The 25,914-nt window shown below is 42.1% G+C and overlaps 1 protein-coding gene across 1 annotated transcript in view; it reads right to left on the bottom strand.

The window, feature by feature from the left end:
- The window catches only part of CAPN14 (calpain 14), a 52,148-nt gene extending 26,450 nt beyond the window's left edge, over positions 1–25,698 (bottom strand). The window contains exons 1-2 of the mRNA XM_017501939.2: positions 25,550–25,698; positions 1,152–1,428 (exon numbers count right to left, since the gene is read on the bottom strand). Of these exons, the coding sequence (XP_017357428.1) occupies positions 1,152–1,376 (225 nt within the window). The 5' untranslated portion in view covers positions 1,377–1,428; positions 25,550–25,698. The remainder of the gene's footprint in view (positions 1–1,151; positions 1,429–25,549) is intronic.
- Positions 25,699–25,914: the final 216 nt, after the last annotated feature.

Genomic DNA, 25,914 nt, shown 5'->3' with positions numbered 1-25,914 from the left:
TTAAAATGTATCTCTCTGGCAGATGGTATTGGCTGTGACTCAGGAAGCCTTGCCATCTCAGATGAAGCTAAACAGTACCTTGATGTATTTTTGGCTCTAGTTGCTCTGCATATTTCTGGGCAGGGCTGAGGGAGAGCTACATCTTACACCACTCTCAAAATCACCCCTGGTTTTCTCCATCTGGAAAGTGAGAATGTGGGAACGTACCCAGTTCCCTTCTTAGCGAGATCAATGACAGTAAGACCTGGTGTGATATTGTGAAATATATATTTGGTCTCCATTTGCTCAGTTCTCTGACATTCAGCTCCTAAAGCCTCAGCAACCTCTAGATTGATAAGAGTGTCCTTTGTATGCTAATGATTGACCGGTGGCTGGTGTTCCCTGGATAGCTTCAGGACAGGGTCTGGCCATTGAAAAGACCAAGGCAAGGATTAGAAAGTTGGGACATTTAGCCCTACCCCCTGGCCTCTGGGGAGGTGGGGGAATCTGAAGGTTGAGTTGATCACCAAAGGCCAATGATGTAATCAATCACGCCTAGGTAATAAATCTTCCATGAGAACCCAAAGGACAAGGCGTAAGGAGCTCTGGATATCTGAACACACGGAGGTCCCTGGAAGGTGGCATACCCAAGGAGGGCATAGGAGCTCCACACCCCTTCCCCATGCCCTGCCTTATGCTTCTCTTCTACCTGGCTGTCATCTGCAACCTTTGTAATGCCCTTTATAATAAATCATTAAATGTAAGTGAAGCATTTCCCTGAGTCCTGTGAGCCTCTCTAGCAAATTAATCAAGCCCACGGAGAGGATCGTGGCAGCCCTGATTTATGGCCGGTCATGAGAAGTACAGGTCACAACCTGGGACTTGTGATTGGCATCTGAAGTGGGGGCAGTCTTGTGGGATGTGCACTCAACCTGTGAGATCTGACACTGTCTCTAGGTAGACAATGTCAGAATTAAATTTCATTACAGAATACCCACATGGTGTCCACTAGAGAATTTCTTGGCATGTGGGGAAAGCCTCCCACACATCTGGTGTTAGAAGAGTATGTTGTGTTGAGTGGAGAGTAGAGAGCAGGAAAAAGCCCTTTTTTCCTCCCATATATCTTATATATCCGAACGCCCTAAACCCTGGGGCAGGAGGGTCTGCCTCACCGGGGGCCTCTTCCACTGTAGGCGGGGTGGCAGCTTCTGCAGCAAGGACCTGCTGCCGATGGAGCTCAGGGTGGCTGGGAAGCTGGTGTCTTCAAAGAGGCAGCCATTCCTCAGGCACTCTGACAGTAGGGCCTCGAAGTCCTGATCGGGAAGCTGTGGAGAGGCCTCTCTAGAGTCCCTTGGACCCGGCTTCCAACTGCATCGGAAAGGTGACCACAGAGACATGGCAGGCAGTGGGTACAGTCCTGTGAGTCTTCCCGAGGAGTCTCTGCTACGCCTGAAATGGAGCAAAGACAGTCAGTTTCCTCACTAGCTGCTTGTGCTTTGCCATTGCCGCAGAGAGGAGGGGAAGGATGGAGAGAATGGGAGAGGAGAAATCAGCGGGTGAGAAAGAGACAGAAGCAGGTGGTTCGATTTTGTCCCAGACAGTGAGGGTCCTTGAGCACTTGCTCAAGTGCATGAGGACCTGGTGGGGGATCAGGGATCCTGTGGCAAAAGCCTGCAGAAGGGAGAGGTCTCTCAAGCCTCAGGGCTCGGTCCCGGGTCCCTGACTGCGCCAATGTCACAGGGGTCGCTTCTGCTTAGTGGGGAGGCAGGAAAGAGAAGCAGGTAGCCGGAGCTCAGTCACCTGAGCTGGAGGGTCCTGTGCGTGCCAAGGTAGTGGGGAGCAGTGGCTGCCTGCTCAGGCCTCCACCAGGGCCTGCCCACTCCTGCCTCCTAGCTACAGACACACGGAACTCCTCTTGCTTCAATGTCCTTCTTATTCTTTTCTACAAAACTTCCTTCTACATTATCTTTATTTTATTTTTATTTTTACTTTTTTGAGACAGAGTCTCATTCTGTTGCCCAGGCTGGAGTGTGTAGGGGCACAATCTCGGCTCACAGCAACCTCCACCTCCCAGGTTCAAGTGATTCTCCTGCCTCAGCTCCCGAGTAGCTGGGATTACAGGCACCTGCTACCATGCTCAGCTAATTTTTGTATTTTTAATAGAGATGGGGTTTTGCCACATTGGCCAGGCTGGTCTTGAACTCCTGACCTCAAGCGATCCACCCACCTTGGCCTCCCAAAGTGCTGGGATTACAGGTGTGAGCCACTGTGCCCAGCCTACATTCTCTTTAAAAAGAACTCCTTCCTTGAAGACTCTCTTGGTAATATAAAAGGGGGAAAAATCACACGTATATATTGTGGTACATACCAACAGTTGCCAATACATGCCCATTCTCCCTTTTTCCTTGTTAACAGAATCCCTGTTTTGATAACCCAGCTACAAAACTTGATTTCCCGGAGCTTCCTGCAGGACAGGTTGGCTACACAATATAGTTTTTCACTTTACAATTGCAAAACCACCAATCTTATCTAGCCTCCCTCTTCTCCACCGCACATTTTTCAGGTGTTACAACTGAAACCTGTCCATTCATTCACCAAAAATTTTACTGGGAACTTGTTATTTGTCAGGGTGAGCCAGGCATTGCTCACTGAAGACAGTCCCTGCCCTTATGGCTCTTACAGTTTAGAGGGTGGAAGGGTGGGAAGGGTTAAATGATCTTCCTGCTGCTATTGAGAGAGATTTGAAAAGGGCTGTATCCAGAACCCAAAGCCCTGGCTCCCATAACATTCAGCTCTCAGTGCTACAAACTGCCCATTGCACCTAGCACAGCGTTTGGTACAGAATGTACACGCACTAAAAGTAACTCGCAAACATGCTTATAGTGAGTGTGAGTACTCCCTCATGGCTGTAGGAGTGACCTGGAGTCCTCTCCATTTGTCAAGGTCCTGCCTATCCCCCAAAGTCTAACTTGAGTCTCTGCCCCAGGAAGCCCTCCTTGAGTGCCTGGCATTCGCTGAGATCCCCTTGTTCTGTCTACTGACCCACTGTCTACTCCACAGGGCACCCTACTGTCTTGGTGCTTCTCGAATCATCACTAGTGAAGGGCCTATGTTCTTTTATTTCCAATTTGTCCTGTGCAAGGGGCTCAGATCTGTAATCCCAGCACTTTGGGAGGCCAAGGCAAGCAAATCACTTGAGCCCAGAAGTTCAATACCAGCTGGGCAACATGGCAAAACTTCTTCTCTACATAAAAATACAAAAATTAGCTGGGCATGGTGGTGCATGACTGTAGTCCTAGCTACTTGGAAGGCTGAGACAGGAGGATCACTTGAACCAGGAGACAGAGGTTACCGTAAACAGAAATGGTAGCACTACACTCCAGCCTGGGCAACAGAGCAAGACTCTGTCTCAAAAAAAAAAAAAAAATAGATTAAACAGAAATTAAATTAAAATTGTTTGATAAATTGCTATAAAAGTTTCTAAACACTTGCTCTCAGTTTTGTACATAGCTCATCAAGCACTGCTGGTGACCAGTTGATGGAGTGGCCCCACTCTGGTTCTGCTCTGAGTGATGCATGCACAGAAGCCTCTTCTGCCTAATACTGGCTTTTTAATCCCTTGCAGAATTAGCACTGCTGGAATGTTGTTTGTCTCACACCCTTACTTCTGAGAGCTAAGGGCAGTTGATTCATGGCTATTCTTATTTGTCACGGTGCCCGCATACTTCCTGGGGGAAGACCCAGCTCTCTTCTAACCCAGGTCACAGAGACTCAAAAGCTATTACTCAGGTCTTATGTTTTTCCCTGTTTTTTTTTTTTTTTTTTTTTTAATGTGGAGGAGTAGGCAAACCTCCACCCAGGCTTACTCCATTTTCTTCCCAACAAGTTCCTTCTGCCACCTGTACATTTATAAACAAAGTTGAGGCCTCACAAAGGCAAGGTCTCCCTTTACGCCCCTTCAAGCCTTAACAACAATCCTTTACTGCTTGTTCCATGAAAAATGATAGAGGGTCCCCTAGCTTCAGAAATTCACCCAGGCTCATACCCGCCTTACCCAGTGCTGGGTCAGACTTAGATTTCTCCCTAAGTTTGCAGATACTACATATCATGACAAGCACAGTATATTATGGGCTCAGAAGACAAAATGCCCATCGTGAGTTCCTCCCACCCTCCAAAGTTTAGAATGAGGCTACACGTGTGCATGCATGCATGCGCTCAAGTACACACACACACACACCTGATTTTTAAATAAGTATTGCTAAGTCACCTTATGGAGAATATAGGCCCAGATGAAACCAGTTGGCAGTTCTTGCATGTTTCCTATACGTTACAAACCATGGATGAATTTGGTTCATTCCCAGATTGGCACAGCTCTCTGCAAAGGACCAGATGGGTCTTGGTCACATTTGGAAATTCATTTTGACTCTATTGTAAGCAAGCAGCGTTGGAGCAGGTCCACAAAATAAGACTACGCAAATAGATAGGGGAAGTCTAATGGGGCTCGAGCTATTTAAGAATGTTCAGCCTAAAAGCATCCTCCATGGGCCTCAGAGTTCTTTCCTTGGCTCCCCACAAGCTGCTAGGCTGTTCTGCAGTGTTTTGCATGTCGGGATTAATTCTTTTTACTAGAGACAGGGTCTCACTCTGTCACCCAGGCTGGAGTGCAAGGACACTATCATAGCTTACTGCAGTCTTGAACTCTTGGGCTTAGGGGAGCCTCCTGCTTCAGCCTCTTAAGTAGTTAGCAGTTAGGACTACAGGTGCATGCCACCATGCCCACCTAACTTCATATTTTTTTTTTGTAGAGATGAGATCTTGCTATGTTGCCCAGGCTAGTCTCTAACTCCTGGCCTCAAGCGATCCTTCCACCTCAGCCTCCCAAAGTGCTAGCATTACAGGCATGAGCCACTGTGCCTGTCCAGGATTTATTTATACTCGGGAAGTAAAAAGAAGGAAAGAAAGAAGGAAGCATAAAAATCAGACAGTAAAAAAAGACTATTATTCACAGAAGAGATTATTTTACATATCTAAATATTAAATATTACATATTAAAATATCTAAGAAAATATTTTTTTAAACTATAGGAAATAGAATTCAAGAAGGTCAATGAATAAAAGTTAAATACACTATACAGAAACTCAGTGGTCTTCTTTTTACAACAGCAACAACCAACTAGAAAATGTATCAGGAAAAAAAAAAAACGAGCTATTCTTCATAGCAACTCAGGTTCCTAGTTTGAGTAAACTGGTGCCATTAATCAAATACAGAGTCAATTGGAGGCTCTGTGAGCAAAATGATTTTAGATACAATCTTCATAGACAAATATGCAATCACCAATGAAGTTGTGTATAGATCATGGCGTCAGTATTATTAAATGCACACACACACACACACACATAATGGGAAGAAAATACACATAAATAAGAATATGAACTGTGTCTGGATAATGTGACTAAGACTTTTGTTTTTCTTTATTATACTTTTCAATATTTTCTGGACTCTCAATTAGTATGTATTACTTTTATTATGAGAAAAAATGTGTTTAATAAAAATACAATATTTAAAAAAAGCAAGTCAGTGGTTACTTGGGGCTGGGAGGCGGAATTGCCTGGGAAGGAGTAAAGCCTAACTTTTGGGGTAATGGAAATGCTCTATACTGACTGTGGTGGTTGCATCTGTATATCTGTTCATCAAAACTCAATGAACTATACACAACACTCTTAAAAACATGGACAGGCGTGGTGGCTCATGCCTGTAATCCCAGCACTTTGGGAGGCTGAGGTGAGTAGATCACAACATCAGGAGTACAAGACCAGCCTAGCCAAGATGTGACACCCTGTCTTTACTAAAAATACAAAAATTACTCAGGCGTGGTGGTGGGCCCCTGTAATCTCAGCTACTCGGGAGACTGAGGCAGAGAATTGCTTGAACCTGGGAGGCAGAGGTTGCAGTGAGCCAAGATCGTGCAACTGCACTTCCAGCCTGGGTGACAGAGCGAGACTCAATCTCTAAATATATTTTATATATTTGTGAAAAAAAAATATATATATATGTGTGTGTGTGTGTGTGTGTGTGTGTGTATATATATATACACACACACACATATATATATATAAATTTTAATGCCTAATACAGTAAATATCAATAGATTTAAGTCACATAAACAAAAGCTCTTTGGAGTCCTCAATAATTTTTAAGAATGTGAGGTGTCCTGAGTCCAAAATTTTTGAGAACTTTAACCCAAGTTACGTTCAGTTGTAGGTTTCACTTCACATCCCAAGATGACAAAAATTCTAAACAGCACAGAAATACAGTAACCATATTTTTTGGGAGGTGATAAAAAAAATTCCAAAATTGATTGTGGCGATGGCTTCACAACTCTGTGAATACACTAAAAATCACTAAATTGCACTCTAAATGGGTACATTATATGGTATATAAATTATATCTCAGTGACGTCACCTTTAAAAAATTATCACCATAGGCCGGGCGCGGTGGCTCAAGCCTGTAATCCCAGCACTTTGGGAGGCCGAGGCGGGTGGANAAAACCCCATCTCCACTAAAAATACAAAAATTAGCTGGACGCAGTAGCAGGCACTTATAATCCCAGCTACTCAGGAGGCTGAGGCAGGAGAATTGCTTAAACCTGGGAGGCGGAGGTTGCAGTGAGCTGAGATCCCACCACTGCACTCCAGTCTAGGTGACAGAATACAAGTCTGTCTCAAAAAAAAACCACACACACATGGTACATGTTTATTATATATAATCATACCTCAATAAAGTTGATTTGAATTAAAATTTTAAGTTTATGTAGAAAAACCAGGGGATCAGTCTGATTCCTGTCTCATTGGCATCATCATGCTGAACTACTGCCTTGATTTAGAATAATATCTGCCCAAATCCTAGTTTTCCTCTGCGGTGGCTACTTTTTCAACCATCTCTGAAGCAGTTGAGAATTGTGAGCTCCATTTTAAAGTGGGAAAAACTGAGACTCTAAAAGATAGAAAGGAATTTCCCACGAATTTCACCAAAGTACAAAAATAGGAACTAGTTCCCAGGGGTCCATTCAGTGTCTTGAGTCCCTGCCCTGATGTTCAGTTCATTCACATGTTTACCGAACACCTACTATGTGCTAGACACTATGTATCAAGTTGGCCTTTGATCAACCTATAAGGGCTGAGTCAATTCTCTGGAAAGGAAGCAAAAGAGATAAGAACCATGCCCTCACTCACATGAACCTGTAGAATTCTCCTAGGAGATGATGGATTTCCAGAGAACTCTGGCATCTTGCCACAACCCACTAAGTTGTCTCAGGCAAAATTGGAGTAGAAACCCAGGCTCTTTGCACAAGTCTGTCTACATGATAAAAAGCACCAGATTGAAAAAACGATCAATTCCCTGCTCTCGATGGTCGGAACAAAAGAACAAGACTAACTACAGGCTTTGCCTGATTTATCTTGAGCAGGGATTGTACTTCTTTTGTGTAATAGGTGGTGTTCAGTGGCCATGGAGTGCTAGGTTTGGGATTAGGAAACCTAATTATTTACTAAAATAAACCTAAAATATTTACTGTGCCCTCCTTTACAGGCAAAGTTTGCTGAGCACTACTCTAAAGCACTGTTTAACCATGAAGATTGCTGCTGCAGAAGGCGGCTGGGTTTGCCACCCCCTCCCCGCGTGCCTGTGCGCTGACTCCTCTATCTTCTCTGAGCTGGCTTCCTCACCCTCAATATGGAATGAAACGTACTGTGCCTCCTCTCAGGACTCAAAATAGAGGGAGGGGAACATTACACAGTGGGATCTGTTGGAGAGTGGGGGGCTAGGGGAGTGATAGCAGGGGATGGAGAGGTTGGGGAGGGATGACATTAGGAGAAATACTTAATGTAGGTTAAGTGTGGTGGGGATGGAGGCAGCAAACCACCGTGGCATGTGTATACCTATGTAACAATCCTGCAAGATCTGCACATGTACCCTAGAATTTAAGTGTAATAAGAAAAGAGAGAGAGAGAGAGAACTGCATGAAATGGCTTGACAAATGTCTAAAGTAGGGGTTGGCCAACTACAGCCTGGATAAACAAAGTTTTACTGAAACTACAGCCGCACTTCTCTGTGTGGTATTGTCTGTGGCTGCTTTTGCATTCCAATAGCAGAGTTGAGACATTGCCGCAGTTCTCACGGGCCACAAGCCTAAAATATTTACTATGCCCTCCTTTACAGGCAAAGTTTGCTGAGCACTGCTCTAAAGCACTGTTTAACCATGTAGATTGCTGTTGCAGTGCTAAGCACAGAGGTAAGCTCCAGGTAGGGACTCACAGATTAAAATGCGGTTGGTTGAATTCATCAGGAAGAATTTATCTTAATGCAACAATTTTATCTCTAATTGATTTGTTGACTTTTTATAGACCCTTAACATTTGCAGTTACATTCATGTCTCAAAACACTTGCAAATGTGTTTTGCCATTTCTCTCTGCTAAAGTTTCACGTCCAATTGCTTTTTTAGTTGTGATAACATCAGGCATTCCTGGGCAGTTTTCAGGTGGTTCTGTGGCTACTGATTACGAAAAGGAAAACCAGCATCTCTATGTACACATCATGACCTGTTCATAAAAGATGAAATGATTTTGCAACATTAATGTTTTGAAAGGCCTTACATTTTTTTTTTGACTGTTTAGACACCTATCTGCATTTAGATTGAGTTTCTAACAGAAAACCCCAAGCATGAGTCTTCATTTATTAGAGTAGACTTTTGCCTTTCAGGAAACAATGACGAATGTGGCCCAACTATGAGCTCTTGAAGGCAAGAATGGTATAGGTTATTTTTCTGTATTCCCAGATGTGATCATTCATGATCTAGTCACATTATATCTTGAAGAAAACAGGTGCTTGATAAATGCTGGCTGATTGACGGAAGGGATGGATGTTTTTTCACTTGAAAAATGTAAAGAACAATAAAGCCTGCCCTCCCCTCCCCTCTTACAAAGCTGAACTGAGATAAAGGAAGTGAAAATCTTCCTGTGAACTGTCAATCAGTTGGCTGCTCTTCTGGTGTTTGATCACGTTGCTGGGAACTGATTCAGGTTAAGGGAGCCTCTTTAACATCCTTCCCCTCTGAAATGCTCCTCCAGGCTTGCCTTAGGGCTCCTTTCCTGGGGGGGCATGTGGGATTTATGTCAAAGCAATGTGGGGAAGTAAAACCAAGGTCAGACCTAAAAGAAAAAAGGAGCCTCCAAAGGGAACATGTACCTTGGGAGTAGGTGGGGGAGAAGAGGCGGAATGCCCCTTAACTGGCAACACCGGGGTGGGTGCCCCCCTGAGCTGACTGCATGCCTCTATGGAGGTCTAAGAACTTGGCTGGTGGAGCTCCCTACTCACCCCAGCTGCCCCACTTCTATTTGATTTGATGAGACACTGCATAGCCACACATCTTTGCAGAGAAGACTCCCTGGAGCGTGGTGTGCACCTTGAGTTGCCATCACCTGGACACAGCTTTCCCTGAGCACAGGAACTTCCACTCGGCCTGTGTGGAAGTTGTACCCTGGTGTCGCTCATTCCAGCTGAACCAAATATGAAGCCAGAAGGAACTTGGTGGTCATCCCATTCAGTGCCCCCATGTACAGGCAGGACCTCTGAGCAGTTCCGGAGAGTCATGACCACTTGGCCTGACTGTGCAGGGAAGCCCTGGAGCATCTCTTCTCTTCAGCACAGGCACATCCTCTTTGTACAGCCTCCTCCTCAACCATGACTTCAGTGGGGTCACTCTGTTTCCCTCCATACTGCCCTGCTCTGACACTTCCCACCCAAGAGGTAGGAGCACCCTAGTCTGAGAGTCATTCCCTACACTTCTTTTTCTATCAATTCCCACACTTGTAAAGAGCCAACCCTTTCGATTTTTCAAAACAAAATATCAAATGATTCTGAACATTTGCCAACACATTTGGACAGAAAAGAGTTTTCAAGCAGATGTAAATTTCTTCTTTTTATTTTTTGGCAGGGGCCTTTGCATCTTCAGAGAGTCATGGAATTTGAGCTAGATTAGCGGACAGACTGAGGCAGCTCTTCTCCTCTTCTGATCCTGCATTTGCCACAGGACTGGCCATATCACATCATGCCCCTCAAAACCACATAGCTCATGGCCTCAAGTCCAGATGGGAAGACTCTTGATGTGTTAGTTCCCTTCTGTATAAACAAACCCCCACTCCATACCCTCTGCTCTGCCCAAACTTACAGAGGAGATGTCACTTCCCACTTCCTTGTGACCCCCTCTGCCTCAGATCACCCTCATCCTTCAAAACTTAGGGCAAATGTCCCCTCCTTCCCAGAGCCTTCTCTGGTCTTGTCTTCCCCTTGTGGGGCTTTCTTGATCTTGGCTCACACTCATGAACTGGGGAGAGGATGCTGGTTAACAGCCCCCTCCTCCCCCAAACCCATTCCTGGGCTGGAAGACTTGGCCTGTCATTTTAGGCTCTGATTAACACTACTGCAGAAGATCAAGATATGCAGTTAAAAACCCAAAGCTTTGGCAAAAGTAAGCCAATTAGAAACATCCTAAAAAAAAAAAAAGGAAGAAAAAAAGAAAAAAACAAAAACAAACAAAAAACTATTTGGCAGTAAATACTACAGCTAAACACATACAGACTATATGATACAATTCCATACCCGGTTATTACCCAACAGAAATGCTTAAATGTATGCACCAAAAGACATGTACAAGAATTCTCACAACAGAAATATGAAAAATAGCCCCTAAATTAAAACTACCCAAATGTCCATGAACATGGATAAATATTAATAAAAGTAATATCTATTTATATAATGGAATACTTCATAGCTCTGAACAAACAAGAACTATATGCTGCAATATGAATGAGATTCACAAACAATATTGAGTAGAATAAAATCCAGACACAAAAACTCTGATTCCACTTGCCTAACTTCCAAAAGTGACGAAACCAATCTATATGTTAGAAATCAGCTTAGTCTTGAGGTGGAGCGATCTATCACCAAACCAATTATACCACTGATAGTTCCATCAATTCCATTCCTTTTCTACTTCTTGTTTTGATGGTCAGAAGAAAGATTTATAAGGGAGTTTAAAAAGTGGGAGAATCAATTCATTTAAACAAGGATTTATTGAATGTTTCCCCATGGGCCAGGCATTGCCCTAGATGGTAGGTGTACAGGATGGATTACACAGAATTTCTGCCCTCGAGGAAGTCACAGTCCAATGACAAGGCTCACACTCTAGAAAGGGCCCTTACTCTTTAGCATGCAGGTGACCACTCTGTGAAATGGCCAGTATTGAACTCATCCAAGAATTCTCCTCCTAGAAAATCAAAGATACTCCTCACCCTATCAGGCCTGGAAGACGTACCAGGACTGAAAAACCTGGGTATCACCCACCAAAACATTATCATCCTGCACCTCCATAGGAGAGGGTTATACACTGAACTGAGAGCTGACTGCCTCCTCTGGAGTCCTCCAGAGCCTTGAGTGATTTCCAGTGCCCAGAAGCCAACAGACTACTTGGACAAGGGCAATTTCTAGATTTCTAGTCTAGCCAAGGGCCATGCCAAAAACTACACTGACAGCTAACATTTGAAGCACAATTTCACTCAGAGGAAATGACAGCACTTAGCAGCATCAATAGCTCTACCAAATGACCTTCGAAAGAAACCAGAGCTGGAGGGACCTTAGAGATTACCCAGACCCAAAGGTACTTCCATCTTTTTTTTTCTTTTTTTTTAAATGAGGAGATTGGGGCCAAAGGGCTGAAGTCTATTCCTCAAGGTCACACTAATAAGTGATGGCAAAACTGAGGACAAAATTGAAATCTCCAGACTCCAGGGCTTTTTCTGTATACACTCACCTACAAAGCCGAAACCAAGAGAAGCAAATACCTTCCTCTTACCTTCTAAACCCAGACCCTGTAGAGTCCCATAAGGCCTCTGGGCTAACTTGGACCCACCCTTGGAACTAAAGAAATTTACCTGCATAGGAGATTTTGCTTTTTTAAGCAACAGGGCAGGCTCTAATCCTGGTGCAGTCAGAGTCCTGCAGCCTGAGACCACCTCTTATATATATATGGGTCCTTTCTACACATGGTGCTTGGCCAAGAGTCTGCGATCCCACCTCCAGGACCTTGGCTCCTCCCCGCCCTGTGTTCTCTGGAAGGGAGTGGAGCACCCACAGCTTTGTGATGGGATTATACAAATCCAATTATTTCTTTAGAGCACCATACAGAGAGAGCCTGTTTCAGTAATGCCTTAATAAGAAAGAGTTAGTCATCTTCTCACTTCCAACCCTGGGGAGGGTATTTGCAGATGTGACCTAGAAAAGCATTTTACTGCAGGAGTACATGACCCCTCTCGCTTACCTCTGCACCACTCCCAGGCCACCAAAGGGCCAAGACAGAGATTCCTGTACATTCCTATGTTTAAACTAGACCTTGACAGAAGCCTGGAAAGTATTTACAGGAGGTGGCTGTGGGTTTTCTTTATGGTTGTCAGAGTCTGATGCAGCCCTCAGGGATGTTTCCCGGTAAGGAGGAAATCTGTGATTCACTTGCGCTATTGAGACAGTTCCTGCTTCCTTCCCAACCTGCTTTCCAAATCGTCTGGGACTCACAACATTGACCCCTATTGGTTTTCTCCTCATAGTTCATCCTGGGTCCTATGGCTCCAAATCTAGCTGTTCTTTCCTCAAAACATTTCCTGGCTCTCCAGTGGTTTCTCTAGATTTCTTCACTCCCTGGGATCCTTCTCCTAGGCTCCCACCACCACTTGCACAGATTTTAATCATAGCAGTTTAGTCAGTTCCAGCTTGCCTGCCTCCACACTTCCACACCTAGGATCCCCAGAACCTAGAACCATGCCTTATACCCAGGAGGTGCTCAATATGTGCCAGTGGAATCAAAGTCCCTTCCCTGTGGAAATCCTCTGTCCTCTCCCTCCCTGCCTGCGTCTTGGCCTTTGCCTTGACTCTGATCTCTCCAACTCAATCTTTTTGTGTGATTATCACTCCCCTTCTTTTATTAGTATTGATAAATTAACTAATACTGATAGTAATGGCCAACATGTTTTTGAGCACTTATGACATGCCAAGCACAATGCCAAGCACATTGCATGCAGAATCTCATGGAATCTTCACAACTTTAAGAGGCAGTGCTATTATCATCCACGTTCTACAAAAAGAAAACGGAGGCACCACATGAAGATAACTGCAGCTGGTAAACAACAGAGATAAGGCTAAAGTCCCAGGGGTGTCATGTTCTACTAACTTTTGTCAAGGAACTGTCTCCCTGCCATTGTCAAGTCAAATCCAAAGCTTTCTTCCTGAGCTCAACGCTCTTTGCAATCTTGCCTCTGCCTCACGTGCCAAATAGCTACCCTTCCACGCACTGGTCTAAGGGTGCTATGGGGATAGCAGAAGCAATGGATTTAGGAAGACCATTACTATTACTGATCTGTCTCCCAGACATAAGCTTTCATTTCCATCTCCTCATCCTGGCCTTTAGTTACCTTCCCTCTTCTATTCATTATCATTTCAGGAACTCCAGGTGGGGGGCTTCTGCTCATCCTTTGGGACAGCACCCTGCACTGGACACAGGGTTGGACTCACTCTAGGTTGCTGTTATGGTCACCACTGGGCTTATCATAAATTGTGCTGAGGATTCACAGAGCCACCCAGACGCAGAGGGTAAGGCCCAAGGGTCGTTTCCTCCCATGACAACTCTTGGAAGTTATTGTCCTGGGTGACAGGAAACAGATGGCTAGGGAGGCTCACTGGCCTCCCACAGCAGCACTGTGCCCTTCTGACATCTCAGAGGTCATCCCTTCCCCAGGCTTCCATTTGTCACCCAGGACAGACTAGTATGCGTGAGAAAAAGGCAGTGACGTCAAGTGCATTTGGTGATGAGCCTTCTGTCTCTGCATGGCACAGGTGGTCCTGACCCAGCAGCGGGCTGTGGACCAGAAGTGGGTTGGCAAGTTTGTGATTTAGGACCAGAAATTTACTTTCCTGTGGAAACAAGATTTTAGGAATAGTGAATTTCCCAGAAAGGCTTTAGTGGCCTTCACAAGCTCCGGAGCAGCACAACCAGAGCACTTGCTAGAGTTCTAAGTCCCGGAGGCAAAGCAGAGGGAAATGTCTTTCCTCAGCTGGTGGCGCAGTGGAGTTTTGGAGAACAGGACTGGCTTGAGAGTCAGAAACACAGAGGCAGGTTCACTACCTTTGCAAAGCTAGGCAAGCCACCTCCTGTTTCCGGGATTCACATGAAACACAGCTGTGCTCGTCATCTCTCTACTTTCTGTTACAACATACTGTGATTCTGTTTGGGACCAGCCTTGAGCAAACATTCAAAAGGGGTCAAATGCCTCTGTGGCAGCTTCTAATGTCCTTCTTCCCACATACTCTAGAAGAGGCCAAGAGCCCTAAGTAATCTGCCTCTCCTACAAACCTACATTGCTCTCAAGTTTCTCCTTTTTTCCCTCTAATCAAAATTCTCATCCTTCAGGGCACGGGAAAGCAATGGAATTGAACTCCTGATGTCTCACTACTGTGTGAATGGATTACAACTCCTTAACCTCATCATAATATTTGCATTTTTAAAATAGAAAACTCCTTTTCCAAATGAATCCCTGATTGTTGGAATTTGGGGCACTAAAATAAGAAGTAAAAAAGTCCACTTGAGGAATAAAACAGAGTACTTGAGACAGTAAATAATGACTTGCTCCAAGATGACCCTTCATGTGGATGCTGGTTAATTTGGGGGTTTCATTAGACTCACATTAAGGAACAAATAAAACTGTTCTGTATCCAAAACAACTGTAAATGAGAAAAACTACTGAAAGGGCTGTGGCTAAGCTCTAACCATTGATTCTCCCTTTTGCCAATGTAAGAGTAAAGCGAGAAAGTCATGGGGTAGCATTGCCCTGGCCAGGGTTACTTGCGGCAGCCCCACAGATGGGGGACGTCAGGCTGTGGTGGCCGCAGCAGCACCAAAGCTTCATAAAACTAACTGACAAATCATACTATTCCTTGATGTTTTTTTCCCCTTGATTTTTGTTTGTTTGGTTGTACATTTTCAAAACCAGGATCTGACAAAGGAAAGAGAAGGGCTTTGGTTTGTGAGTGAAAGAAAGGACAATAACAAGTTCAGAAGAATGAAAGGGAAAATTGATGATTCCATATTTAACTTTCAAGCATTAGAAATTTATTCAAGAACCGAGATAATAAAAAGAGGCTTTGTGGGGTAGCTCATAAATGAAAAAGTCATCTCCAAGGTTTCAAAGTAAATTCCAAGACCTAAGTTATTAAATCCTTCACACTCACAATATTTTTAGACTGTCATAGAAAAATATTCTTTAAAAAATTCACTGTGAAGTTTCAAATACAAACAGACAAGGCATTTTCTCAACAGCAGGGTGTTTTCCTAAGTTATCAGAGAGCTAATTAAAATTTCAAGAGCATTTATTCATGACAAATAATTTGAGTGAATGCCGATTGACAAAGACTGCTCTGTCTAGGGAGGACTTGGGGATGGTACTGTGAGCCATGCCGATCAGGGAGGCAAGGCAGGCAGAGTGCACATTTCTTATTTTCTGCCTCTCTGTTAATTGTGCACTTAGCATTGTTTAATGAGTCCAAATCAATACACTACTAAAGGACATATTTCTAGCCATTCTCTTCCTGACTCTTTCTTTTTTCCTGATATCATTTTCTCTAAGTGCCTCACAGTTTTACCTTTGCTTATCTGCCTTTTGGGGATTTGGTTTTTTGGTTTCTTGTTTGTTTTGCTTTCCTTTTGACCTGTAGACTACCTATCTTTCTTGGCAAAAAATGTATTTGTATTTGCCATTATGATGCTCATGACAGGGAAAATGGATTGCCAGGGATAACAGCATGGTTTCTGCATTTCCTAGGATATAGTTGGAAAGAAGCCCTGATGGTAAATAAACCATGACTAATTTCAAGGATACAAAAGTAAATAAGACATTGTGACTGATGCCCAGAAGATGCCAGTAAAGGGATACAAAGTGCCTTGAAGTCAGCAGCACCCCAGCCAGGGTGATGGCTCTAGCAGAGTTACCAACGTAGCTGCCCCAATTTCTGGGAGTTTTTCACAAATAACCCTCTGAAGCGATGTATCCAGCATGGAGGCATCAGATCTGCCAGTCAAAGGAATTCCTCACCTTAATAATTATGTCAACTAGCCACCCTAAGGCTTGCATTATCTTAAAATAGAGGGATTCTCTATATACAGAAAATAACACACTTTTATGAAGTTGGGTGAGCTAGTTTTTAATAGAACATGGAAGAGACTTATGTTGAAGTGCATTTTCCTCCTACGGTTTCAGGGAAAGGTTTGCCTGTGCCTTTCAAAGCATAAAAGACCAAACTTCCCCTTAACTGAAAAGCATCATATCTGATAAGTCTTCGAGTCTGGGCTTTTTCAAAAGAGGAAGCAGCTCTGAAAACATTAGTTGCCTAGATGGCCTTCACACCTTGGCCTTCTGAACACATAACACCCTTCACTTTGACCTGCCCTGTCCGGAACTATATGGAGTTTGCATCCTAGAAAGAGCTTATGTTTGGAGCCAGATCAATCATGTGAGGGTACAAGAAGAGGTTGGCAACATATAACCTGGAAGAAGCTATGCTGGTGCCCTGATCTCAGGTTTCCAACCTCCAGAACAGTGAGGAATAAATGTTTATTGTTTATAAGCTACCAAATGGGCATTTTGTCATAGCAGCCTAAACTGACTAAGACAAAAGGAAAAGTGTACACTGGAGACAGGAATGTTTAAGATTATCCGCATGCAGATGCAGATAGAAATGGAAATCTTGCAAGTGTGCAGTATCACAGGAGTAAATTGATTATTTTTGGCTCACCCTCTATCCAGTTTTTACCAGCCCATGTGATAACCCTTCAAATGTAACTTTTAAAATTTTAGCTCCTTAAATTATTCACACAACACAGTTTGGTGTGACCAGTTCTCTCACTGTTAAATATGCCCATTAAACCACATCTGGAGCACATCAGTCAGTTCAACATCCTACCCTTCAACATCCTACCCTTCAGAAAGACAAACACCTTTCCTACTCTGCCTCATTCTAAGTACAAAGCTTCTGTTTCTTTATCTAGGAGAATAATGACATTTTGAGCTGTCATTGTGCAAATGAAATGAAGTCATCTATGTAAGAACACATGACATAGAACAGGCTCTCCATCAATGTTAATAGTCATTTCTTCCTGTTTGTTTCATGCACCCTGAATCTCATCATCATTTTTTGCAACTCTATCTCGGTGTTGATCCACATGGAGTGTACCATCAGTTGAATGCCTTGTCTTTTTAACATGAATTCTGTCCCATCCTGTAAAGGAAAAGCCTTTTGAGAAGAGGCAGGGGAGTGCTTTAGCATTCTTGTGGCCATCAGTAGACAACTCCTCAAACTGCCTGCCTGCTCCTGAGTCTGTTCTGTGATCTCAGCTTCCATTGATAGCACCACCATCTACCCAGGCTCTCAGGAAAGAACACTCAGTACATAACATACATTCACATACATTTACATGTGAAGGCTTCCATATACATACAAATATATATGTCCGTTAAATCTGAGAAGATACTACATACTAGATGCTTTGCTTTGGGAGAATATTTTTTTCCTAACCAGCCAAAAGGAATAAATGTTGAAAGAGATCATCATACCCAAGCCACGGGGTGAGGAAGTTGAGATGGGGAGAGAAAAAAGAATCCATGACTGTACCAGGATATCATCAAAATCAGGAACAAAACAAAACTATTCATGTCTTTGTTAATTTTCAGCACTGTTCTGAAAATTCTAGCCAAAATATGAAATATATATTGAACACCAACATAGTATTAATAAAAAAGAAAAACACTAGTTGATCTTTACATAAGTAGAAAACCAAAGAATTAACCAAAATTAAATTAATAAGTAGTAAATAAAATAACTATGTATATTGTTTACATTAATGGCATTCCTACATATAAAACAATAAACAGAAGTTACCATAATAGAAATATCTCATTTGTAATAATAATGAATTATAAAATATCTGAGAATAATCAGGGAATGTTTTTGGCCTGTTTGAGGGGAACTATAAAAAGTTATATAGAGATGTAAAAGACTTGTGAATAAATAGACAGTCATGCCATTTTCCTGGAGGGAAAGGTTAAGTATTAAAAAGATGTCATTCCTAAAATTAATTCACAGTTTTAATGAGATTCTGATTAAGAGATCTTAATGATTTTCTTTCATAGGAGAGAGAAGAGACAAGGAGAAGGTAATTGGCAAAACATTAAAATTAACTTGGATTAGACACAGACAAAAGGTTAATAATGTCCTTACTCTAAAAATTAGAAACTCTTTCAAAACAGTAAGAAAAACAATAAATGGTTTCAGAAAAATCGGGAAAAATAGACAATCAAAAGAAATATAAATAGTTAATGACAAACAATTTCAAAACTTCTTCATAATAAAAATATACTGATTTTTAAAAGTCTATCATTTCTTACTTCCCAAATTGATGGATATTTTAAAATAATAAGTTTTAGATTATTAAATGAGGGATACTACATTTTAATTAAAAAATTTTAATAACATACACGGCTGGAGAGAGATAAAAAATGGAACTCTGATATCATTGTGGTAAGTATATAAACTGTTGTCTCTTTTGGAAAGCAATTTGGTGATAAGTATCAAAAGCATTAATAATGTTCCCAGTAATTTTATTTATTAAATATATACAAAGAAAATAAAACCACAGATGAGTATTTATATACAAAAATGTTCATCTTGCAACGAGGATTACAGAAACAGAATAGATAACTCTGAAATAGAGCTTTTATTATTGTTGACAATAATTTGGCAAATGACTTATCTGTCCATTATTGAATATAATTAGATTATAGAATTTCCATATAGCTGAATATTAGCATTCATTTCAATTTAATTATTGGAATATTTTTTCAGAATATGTAAAAATACTGGTGGTATGGTGCTGACTGGGGAAGAGATCAGATGGTAAGTTAAATATATGTGCACAGAAGAAAAGACTGAAGCAAAATTATCCCCAAATGTTCATGATTACTTTTCAATTAGAAAAAATGAAAGACAGAGAAAGGAGGAAAGGAGGAGGAAGACAATGATGAAAACGAGAGAGAGAATATCTAAGAAATTTTAAAAACATATTAATAAGGGAGGGTGACTATTCATACCAGATATTAAAATTCACCAGAAGTTGTTGTAATTTAAATGGCATAATACTAATTTAGGCAAATAACTCATGGAAACCAAATAGATAACTCTGAAATAAGGATCACGTTATCTGATAATTTATAATAATTTATCTTTAAGATTTGACAAATTAAAAGAGAACAGAAGATCATTGAACCGAGAGCAGTAAAGAATGCGGAAGTATTTTCGTATAGATTATCACCCCAAACTTTAATACCCCACTTTGCCTGTGTATTTTTAAATGCTTATATCTTCTGCCTTTATCAGGTTCTCTGTGCTCACAGACATTTTTGTAGTCATAGACTTAAATGTTATAACATGTAACGTTATAATAACTGGCCAACTACAGGTAACTCACATTTCTAATCTTTCTGTTTGCTCGTCAAAAGCCACACCAGCAATGAGTCAACTTCAGTGCCCGAACCAGTCCTGTGCACAGTTACAAGAGCTTTTCTCCTCTAGGCGCTTCCTCTGTCTTCCCTAGCAAAAAGACAGACCTATAAACAACACAGTCGAGGAAAGGTGCTCAGGAACTCATGCTGGTTCTGGGGTCCTTCAACATTGGATTTTTCTGCTTTCGGTGTTTCTCTTACCCAAGTGAGGCTGTTGAGTGGGTTGGTGCAATCAAGATCCTACTGGCAGGGACAGGCTGATATATCTGGGCTTAGAACTAAGAACTTGTTTCTGGTTTTGCTTTGATCAAGAAGCAGCTCAGAGCCCAATGTGATGGCTGCTTATCTCTGGGGGCCTCTTGCTTATCTCCCTCTGATATTTCTGTACAACCTACCTGCCTATTCTTCTCATATCAGCTGCCTCAAGGGTTCCTTTATTTTTTAGAATTCAAGGGATTTTGGTAAGCTGCCCCACGCCTTTTTGTGGACTGCGGGAAAAGTGAATAGGATGATAGATAGCTCAATCACGGATACCTGTGTGGGCAGTTTCCTACCTCTCTGCACCTGAGTTTCCCTCTGGGAAACATTCTTATCTTCCCCTTCGGGATTGCCTCGAGGACCAGGTCCCCACCCTCTGGAAACACATGTGCTACAAAAACAGATGCTGATGATAATTAGGAGATTTTCAAATTATAGCTCCTATCTTGTAGGTAGCAAATGTCTTGCCTTTCTTTGAAAGCTGAGGTTCTTAGAAACTGATCCATGGAGGTTCATCAAGCAAGCATCTTATTAAAACCAGACATATACCACTGCCTCTAGTGGTGTGGGCTTTCCTCTGTGTAATGTTGGGTTTCTCAGGTTAGCTCTGGTCCTGCTGCACCTAGGGATGAAACTGACTTTCTGCCCAGGAGAGCTGCTATGTATGAGAAAGCCACGTCCCAGCCATTAAGTAGCTGTGGTACTCACGGTATGAATGGGGAGTGTTATTCCTGGACAATCCATTAACTAGACTCAGCAAGACCCTCTTTCTTCATCTCCTTTTTGGCTTATAAACTTCCTAAGCACAGTTCCCTCACCTATGTATCTTCATTCCAGACTTCCCTTTCCTTGTGCACATTCAGTACTCAGTCATCCAAGGGGACAGGGAACTATTCATTTTATAAATCTATAAAAAGAGAGCCCTTATGATAGATTTATAAAAACATATCAGGTCCTTGACCTACATTGCTTCATTTTATCCCCACAACAACATTGTGCAGTGTCACTGACACTTTTCTGCCTTTGGTCTTTCTCTTACCCTGGTTTCACCAATGAGGACCTTGTCATAAAAAGAGGTTAAATAACGGCCTGATCTCATCAGTAGGAACTGGCTGAGCTGATGCACTTTCCCCTCCAACTGAGGTAAGCAGAATGAGTACAATGCAGCACCAGGCTGAAGACGTGCCCTGTCTAGTTGGGAGGCAAACAGTTTAAACATGTAATTATAGTAAAATGTGATGAATGCGGTAACAGAGGTTCATGTGGGGTAGCTTGGAAGTGGAGAGAGTGGCACAGACTTCTTATGGGAGAGCTGCTGACTCACCTCTTCAGAGGGCAGACCATTGCACTGAGCCTGAAGGGATGAGTGGGTGCCCACCAGGCAGAGGGTGGGGAAGGGAAGACTGAGGCTGAGGACAGGGTGTGCAAAGGAGCCCGCATGGCGGGGAGTGGGAAGCCACTGTGGGAGGCATGCATGTGTGCGTGGTTGCAGGCAGGTCACTAGGATGCAATCGCAGTTGGGCCAGGTTGAGAGGGCCATAGATTCCAAGGATTGTGGACACTTAGCCACACTTCCTGATTCTTCTAACTCCCCTAGCCAGGGCTCACACTTGTTGCTGCAACAGTTTCTCCCTTTACTTCTGGCCAGACTCTGGTGTTCTGGTGAGAAAGGGAAGAGTCTGTATCCGTGCCACCCTGAACGCACCTTATCTTGGAAGCTAAGGAGGTTCGGCTTGGGTTCGTACCTGAGTGGGAGAAAGGGAAGAGATGGAAAAGTCTTCTGTTTCATAGTGTCAGCCCCAAGAACCCATAGCGAATGCCTCAGATATCACTACTAACAATTATATTCCTTTGAGTCAATGAGCCATCCTCAGTTAAGACACAAATGAACTGAAAGAAGTTGCTCACTAACTTACTAGGTGCCAGCTTATTAAACATTAAAGCTTTTAAATACTAAGCTTATTCAATAGTTTATTAAATAGCTTGTTAAATAGGATACAAGGCAGTGTCATGTAGTGGATAAAAGTAATAATGATTATAATATTAAGAGCTAATATATACTGAGCACTCTCAATGGAACAGGACCTGGGCTAAGCACTTTACATGTGTTGTCCCTTTAACCCTGAAAAAAGTGCTACTGACATCTTTATTTCAGAGACTGAAATTCAGGGTGCTGAGGACTGAGCATGGAGCTACTTTCCCAAGCTCACACAGCAAAGACACCAGATTCCATCTACTGCAGGTTGTCTGACTGGGAACCCCCATGCACCTGGGAGGTGACAGAAATAGGAGGCATGTGCTGGGTTTGGAAGAGACTCCTGGTGAGAGAGAGCCCTGTTGGGCCTGATGGGGCTGAAAACAAATGTTGAGTGGGAGAAAAGTTGAGTTCCAGGGGCGCTACAAACAGCAGGATCTGCCTTTTATAAAGTCCAAAAACACTAAACCTCAACAACATGTTCTTTCAGCTTGCATTTATGTATGATAACAGTAATTTAAAAGCAAGGGAACAACACACAGTAGGAAAAATGTTCCCTTCTAGAAAGAAGGGGGCAGGGCAGGAGACAGGATGGGGAGGCGCACGTAAGTAGATGTAAATTACTGCTAATTTTTCTAGTCCTTGGTTTGAATGATGGGTTCATCAAGGCTCCATTACATAACTATGTGTTAAGTTTTTAAAGAATGCAATAAAAGAGCCAGATACAGTTTGCCTTGAACCACAATTATGAAAAAAAAAAAATCCAACTTTGTGCATCCAAGGACCAGATTTTTAAAAAATAAAGAATAAAAGGAATAAGAAATGAACAGCCAAGTACTCATTAACAAATTTAAGAAATAAAAGCTGACCAACATGGTGAAACCCCATCTCTACTAAAAATACAAAAATTAGCCAGGGGTGGTGGCTCATGCCTATAGTCCCAGCTACATGGGAAGCTGAGGCAGGAGAATCTCTTGAACCCAGGAGGTAGAGGTTGCAGTAAGCCGAGATGGTGCCACTGCACTCCAGCCTGGGTGACAGAGGCGACCATGTTTTAAAAAAGAAAGAAAAAGAGAGAAAAAAAAAGAAAAAGAAAACAGTGTATATATAGTTGAAGCTCCCTGTATTCCCATCCTCAATTCCTTTCCCATTTTTGTCCCCAGAAAACACCCCATTCTTGACTAGTGTTTTATGTTCCTTTGCTTTTCTTTTTAAAACTTCAATGCACACATATGCATCCATGAACAATGAATAGTGGTTTTTGCATGACTTAAAACATTAATAAAATTGTATTATTCTATACATAATAGCCTACTTCTGGCTTTATTCACTCAATATTATATGTTGGCATCAGTAGCACCACTTCCCTCATTTTCCTCATCTGTAGAGTATGTATTTTTTGTAACTTTTATTTTAGGTTCGAGGGTACATGTGAAGGTTTGTTACATAGGTAAACTTGTGTCATGAAAGTCTGTTGTGCAGATGATTTCATCACCCAGGCGTTAAGTCTAGTACCCAATAGTTCTTGCTTTTTGTTCCTCTCCCTCCTCCCACCCTCCACCCACAAGTAGACCCCAGTGTGGTATGTATTTTATACGAACATGGCACAATTTATCCATTTACTTGGTGAAGGACATTTAGTTGTTGATAATTTTTTGCTGCTGCAAATAATGCTGCCTCAACATTCTTAGACTTATCTCCCTATGCACATGTGCAAGAGTTTCTCTAGTTCACACCTTGAAATAGAATTGCAGGATACAGGTCATAGGACATGTATCTCTTCAGCTTCACTAAGGAATGCTAAATTGTTTCCCAAAGTGTTCGTGCCAGCCCGCACACCCACCAGCATTTTATGAGAGCTTCCATTGCTCTGCATCATCACCGACGCTTGGTATCATCCAACTTTTCTATTTTCGCCATTTTGGTGGGTGTGGAGTGTTAGTGTAGTTTGGCATTTCTCTAATTACTAATGAGAGGCAACATCTTTTCTTGTGTTCCTGAACATTCATGTAGCCTTCTGTAAAATACATTTTTATGTCTCTTGCCAAGTTTTTTTCTATCGGAATGTCTGCCTTTGTTACCAATGTACAGGCATTAATTCTATATTCTGGATGTGCTCGTGGGTTTTGTGTATGAGAAATATCTTTTCACTCACTTTTGTATTTTTAGTTGAACAAAAGTTTTACATTTTACTATTGCTAAACTTAGTTTTTTTAAATTTTCAGTTGGTACTTCTGATGCCTTGTTTAAGGAATTCTTCCTGAACTAGTGGTGATATAGATGTGATTTCTATTGCAACTTCTGTATATATCAGGCTTCCAAATGTCCTGGCTTTTACTGCGTCGTTATTCTATTGGTCTATCTCTGTGCCAAAACCATCTTAACCACTGCAACTTTATAATAACGTCCACTGGGGCAAGCTCTCTTCACTTAGTTGTTGCCATAGCTATGTTACTGTTGTCTTCTTCTCTTCCTTGCTCTCCTTTTTCTTCCCTCCTCCTCCTTCCCCCTCTCCCTCTAGTCCTCCTCCTCCTTGTTCTTATCTTCTTTCTTCTCCTGGAATATCTTAGCTATTTTTGACTATTGTTCTATATGTTATACATTTTAGAATTACCTTGTCAATTCCCACTGAAAACCTTATTTAGATTTTGATTTCAACCTTATCTCACAATTATTGAATTTATCAATTATGTTGTAAAGAATGCACGTTTGTGACATGGAATCTTTCCATGATGGAACATAACATGTCTCTCCCATTTATTTAGAACTTCGTGAACATCTTTCTATTTTTCACATAAAGATCTTGCACATTTTTGGTTAGATTTATCCCTGGGTTTTTGTTCTTTTGAAAACAGTATCTTTTTTAAAAATTATTTATGACTTTTTATTGGTAGTCTATAGAAATGCTCCGTTGGTTCCTTTTTTTAAATAAGATAGATTTTCAACTACTCAAGATTGAGACGGGAGTAGATGTGTCAACAGGAACTGGATAACTTAGATATTCAGAACAGATATTCAGCAGCAGACAAATGGCATGGCTGTGCTGATTACAAAAATCTTGAAATATTTCCATAATGGGTACCCTTGATTTCTTTCCTGTCATACTGGCCATCCTGATCTCTCCCTGGGGACAGGCCCAGACCTCTCCAAGATCCAGACACCACTGTATTAACACCAGGTATGGCACGGGGCCTCAAGTTTTGCTACATTAGGAAGGCCAGTTTCTGTTATGGGTGTTTGATTCTCATGCCTTGTGAGTTGCTACATATCTTTAATATTACTCCTTAGGTTCATATATTGGTAGTAATGTAAACACCAAGGGTAAAATATTAATCTGAGTACTTTCTCAACAAGAGGTGATCAGTTTTGGGGTTCAAGGAGGGAGTTGGGAGATCTGAGATTAAACTAAGGAAATTCTATTCAGCACTGGCCTCTGAAATCCCTGAAATCCCCTCCCCTGAAATCCCTGCAGCTTCACCATACTCCTCTTGAAGCTCCTGCAGGCACTTCAAAAGTAACATATTTTAGATTGAACACATTATCTCTGCCTGCTAAATCAGCTCTCTGTCTCTGCCTCCCCTAATTAGTGGAATTGCTTCTCTGACTACCTGTCCCCTTCAGTAGAAAATTCAAAATTATCCTAGACTGTGCCTCACCCTTATATACTCTTTTTTTGGTCACTTACCAAGATCTGACAATTGCATGCCATGAAAAAATCTTTTGAGTTTGACCTTTTCTCCAATCCCATTGCTGCTGTCTACTAAGTTTTGGAATCGTTTCCTAAATGGTGTCCTGACTTCTGTATCAGTCTACTTTCACACTTCTATGAAGAAATACCCAAGACTGAGTAATTTATAAAGGAAAAAGGTTTAATTAACTCACAGTTCTGCATGGCTGGGGAGGACTCAGGAAACTTACAATCATGGTGGAAGGGGAAGCAAACACATCCTTCTTCACAAGGCAGCAAGAGAGAGAAGTGTGCGGAGCAAAGCAGGAAGATCCCTTTACAAAACCATCAGCTCTCATGAGAACTCAATCACTATCATGAAA

The sequence above is a fragment of the Cebus imitator genome, unplaced genomic scaffold (assembly GCF_001604975.1).
Source record: "Cebus imitator isolate Cc_AM_T3 unplaced genomic scaffold, Cebus_imitator-1.0 Scaffold286, whole genome shotgun sequence".
NCBI lineage: Eukaryota > Metazoa > Chordata > Mammalia > Primates > Cebidae > Cebus > Cebus imitator.
This window is presented reverse-complemented; position numbering and strand designations above follow the sequence as displayed.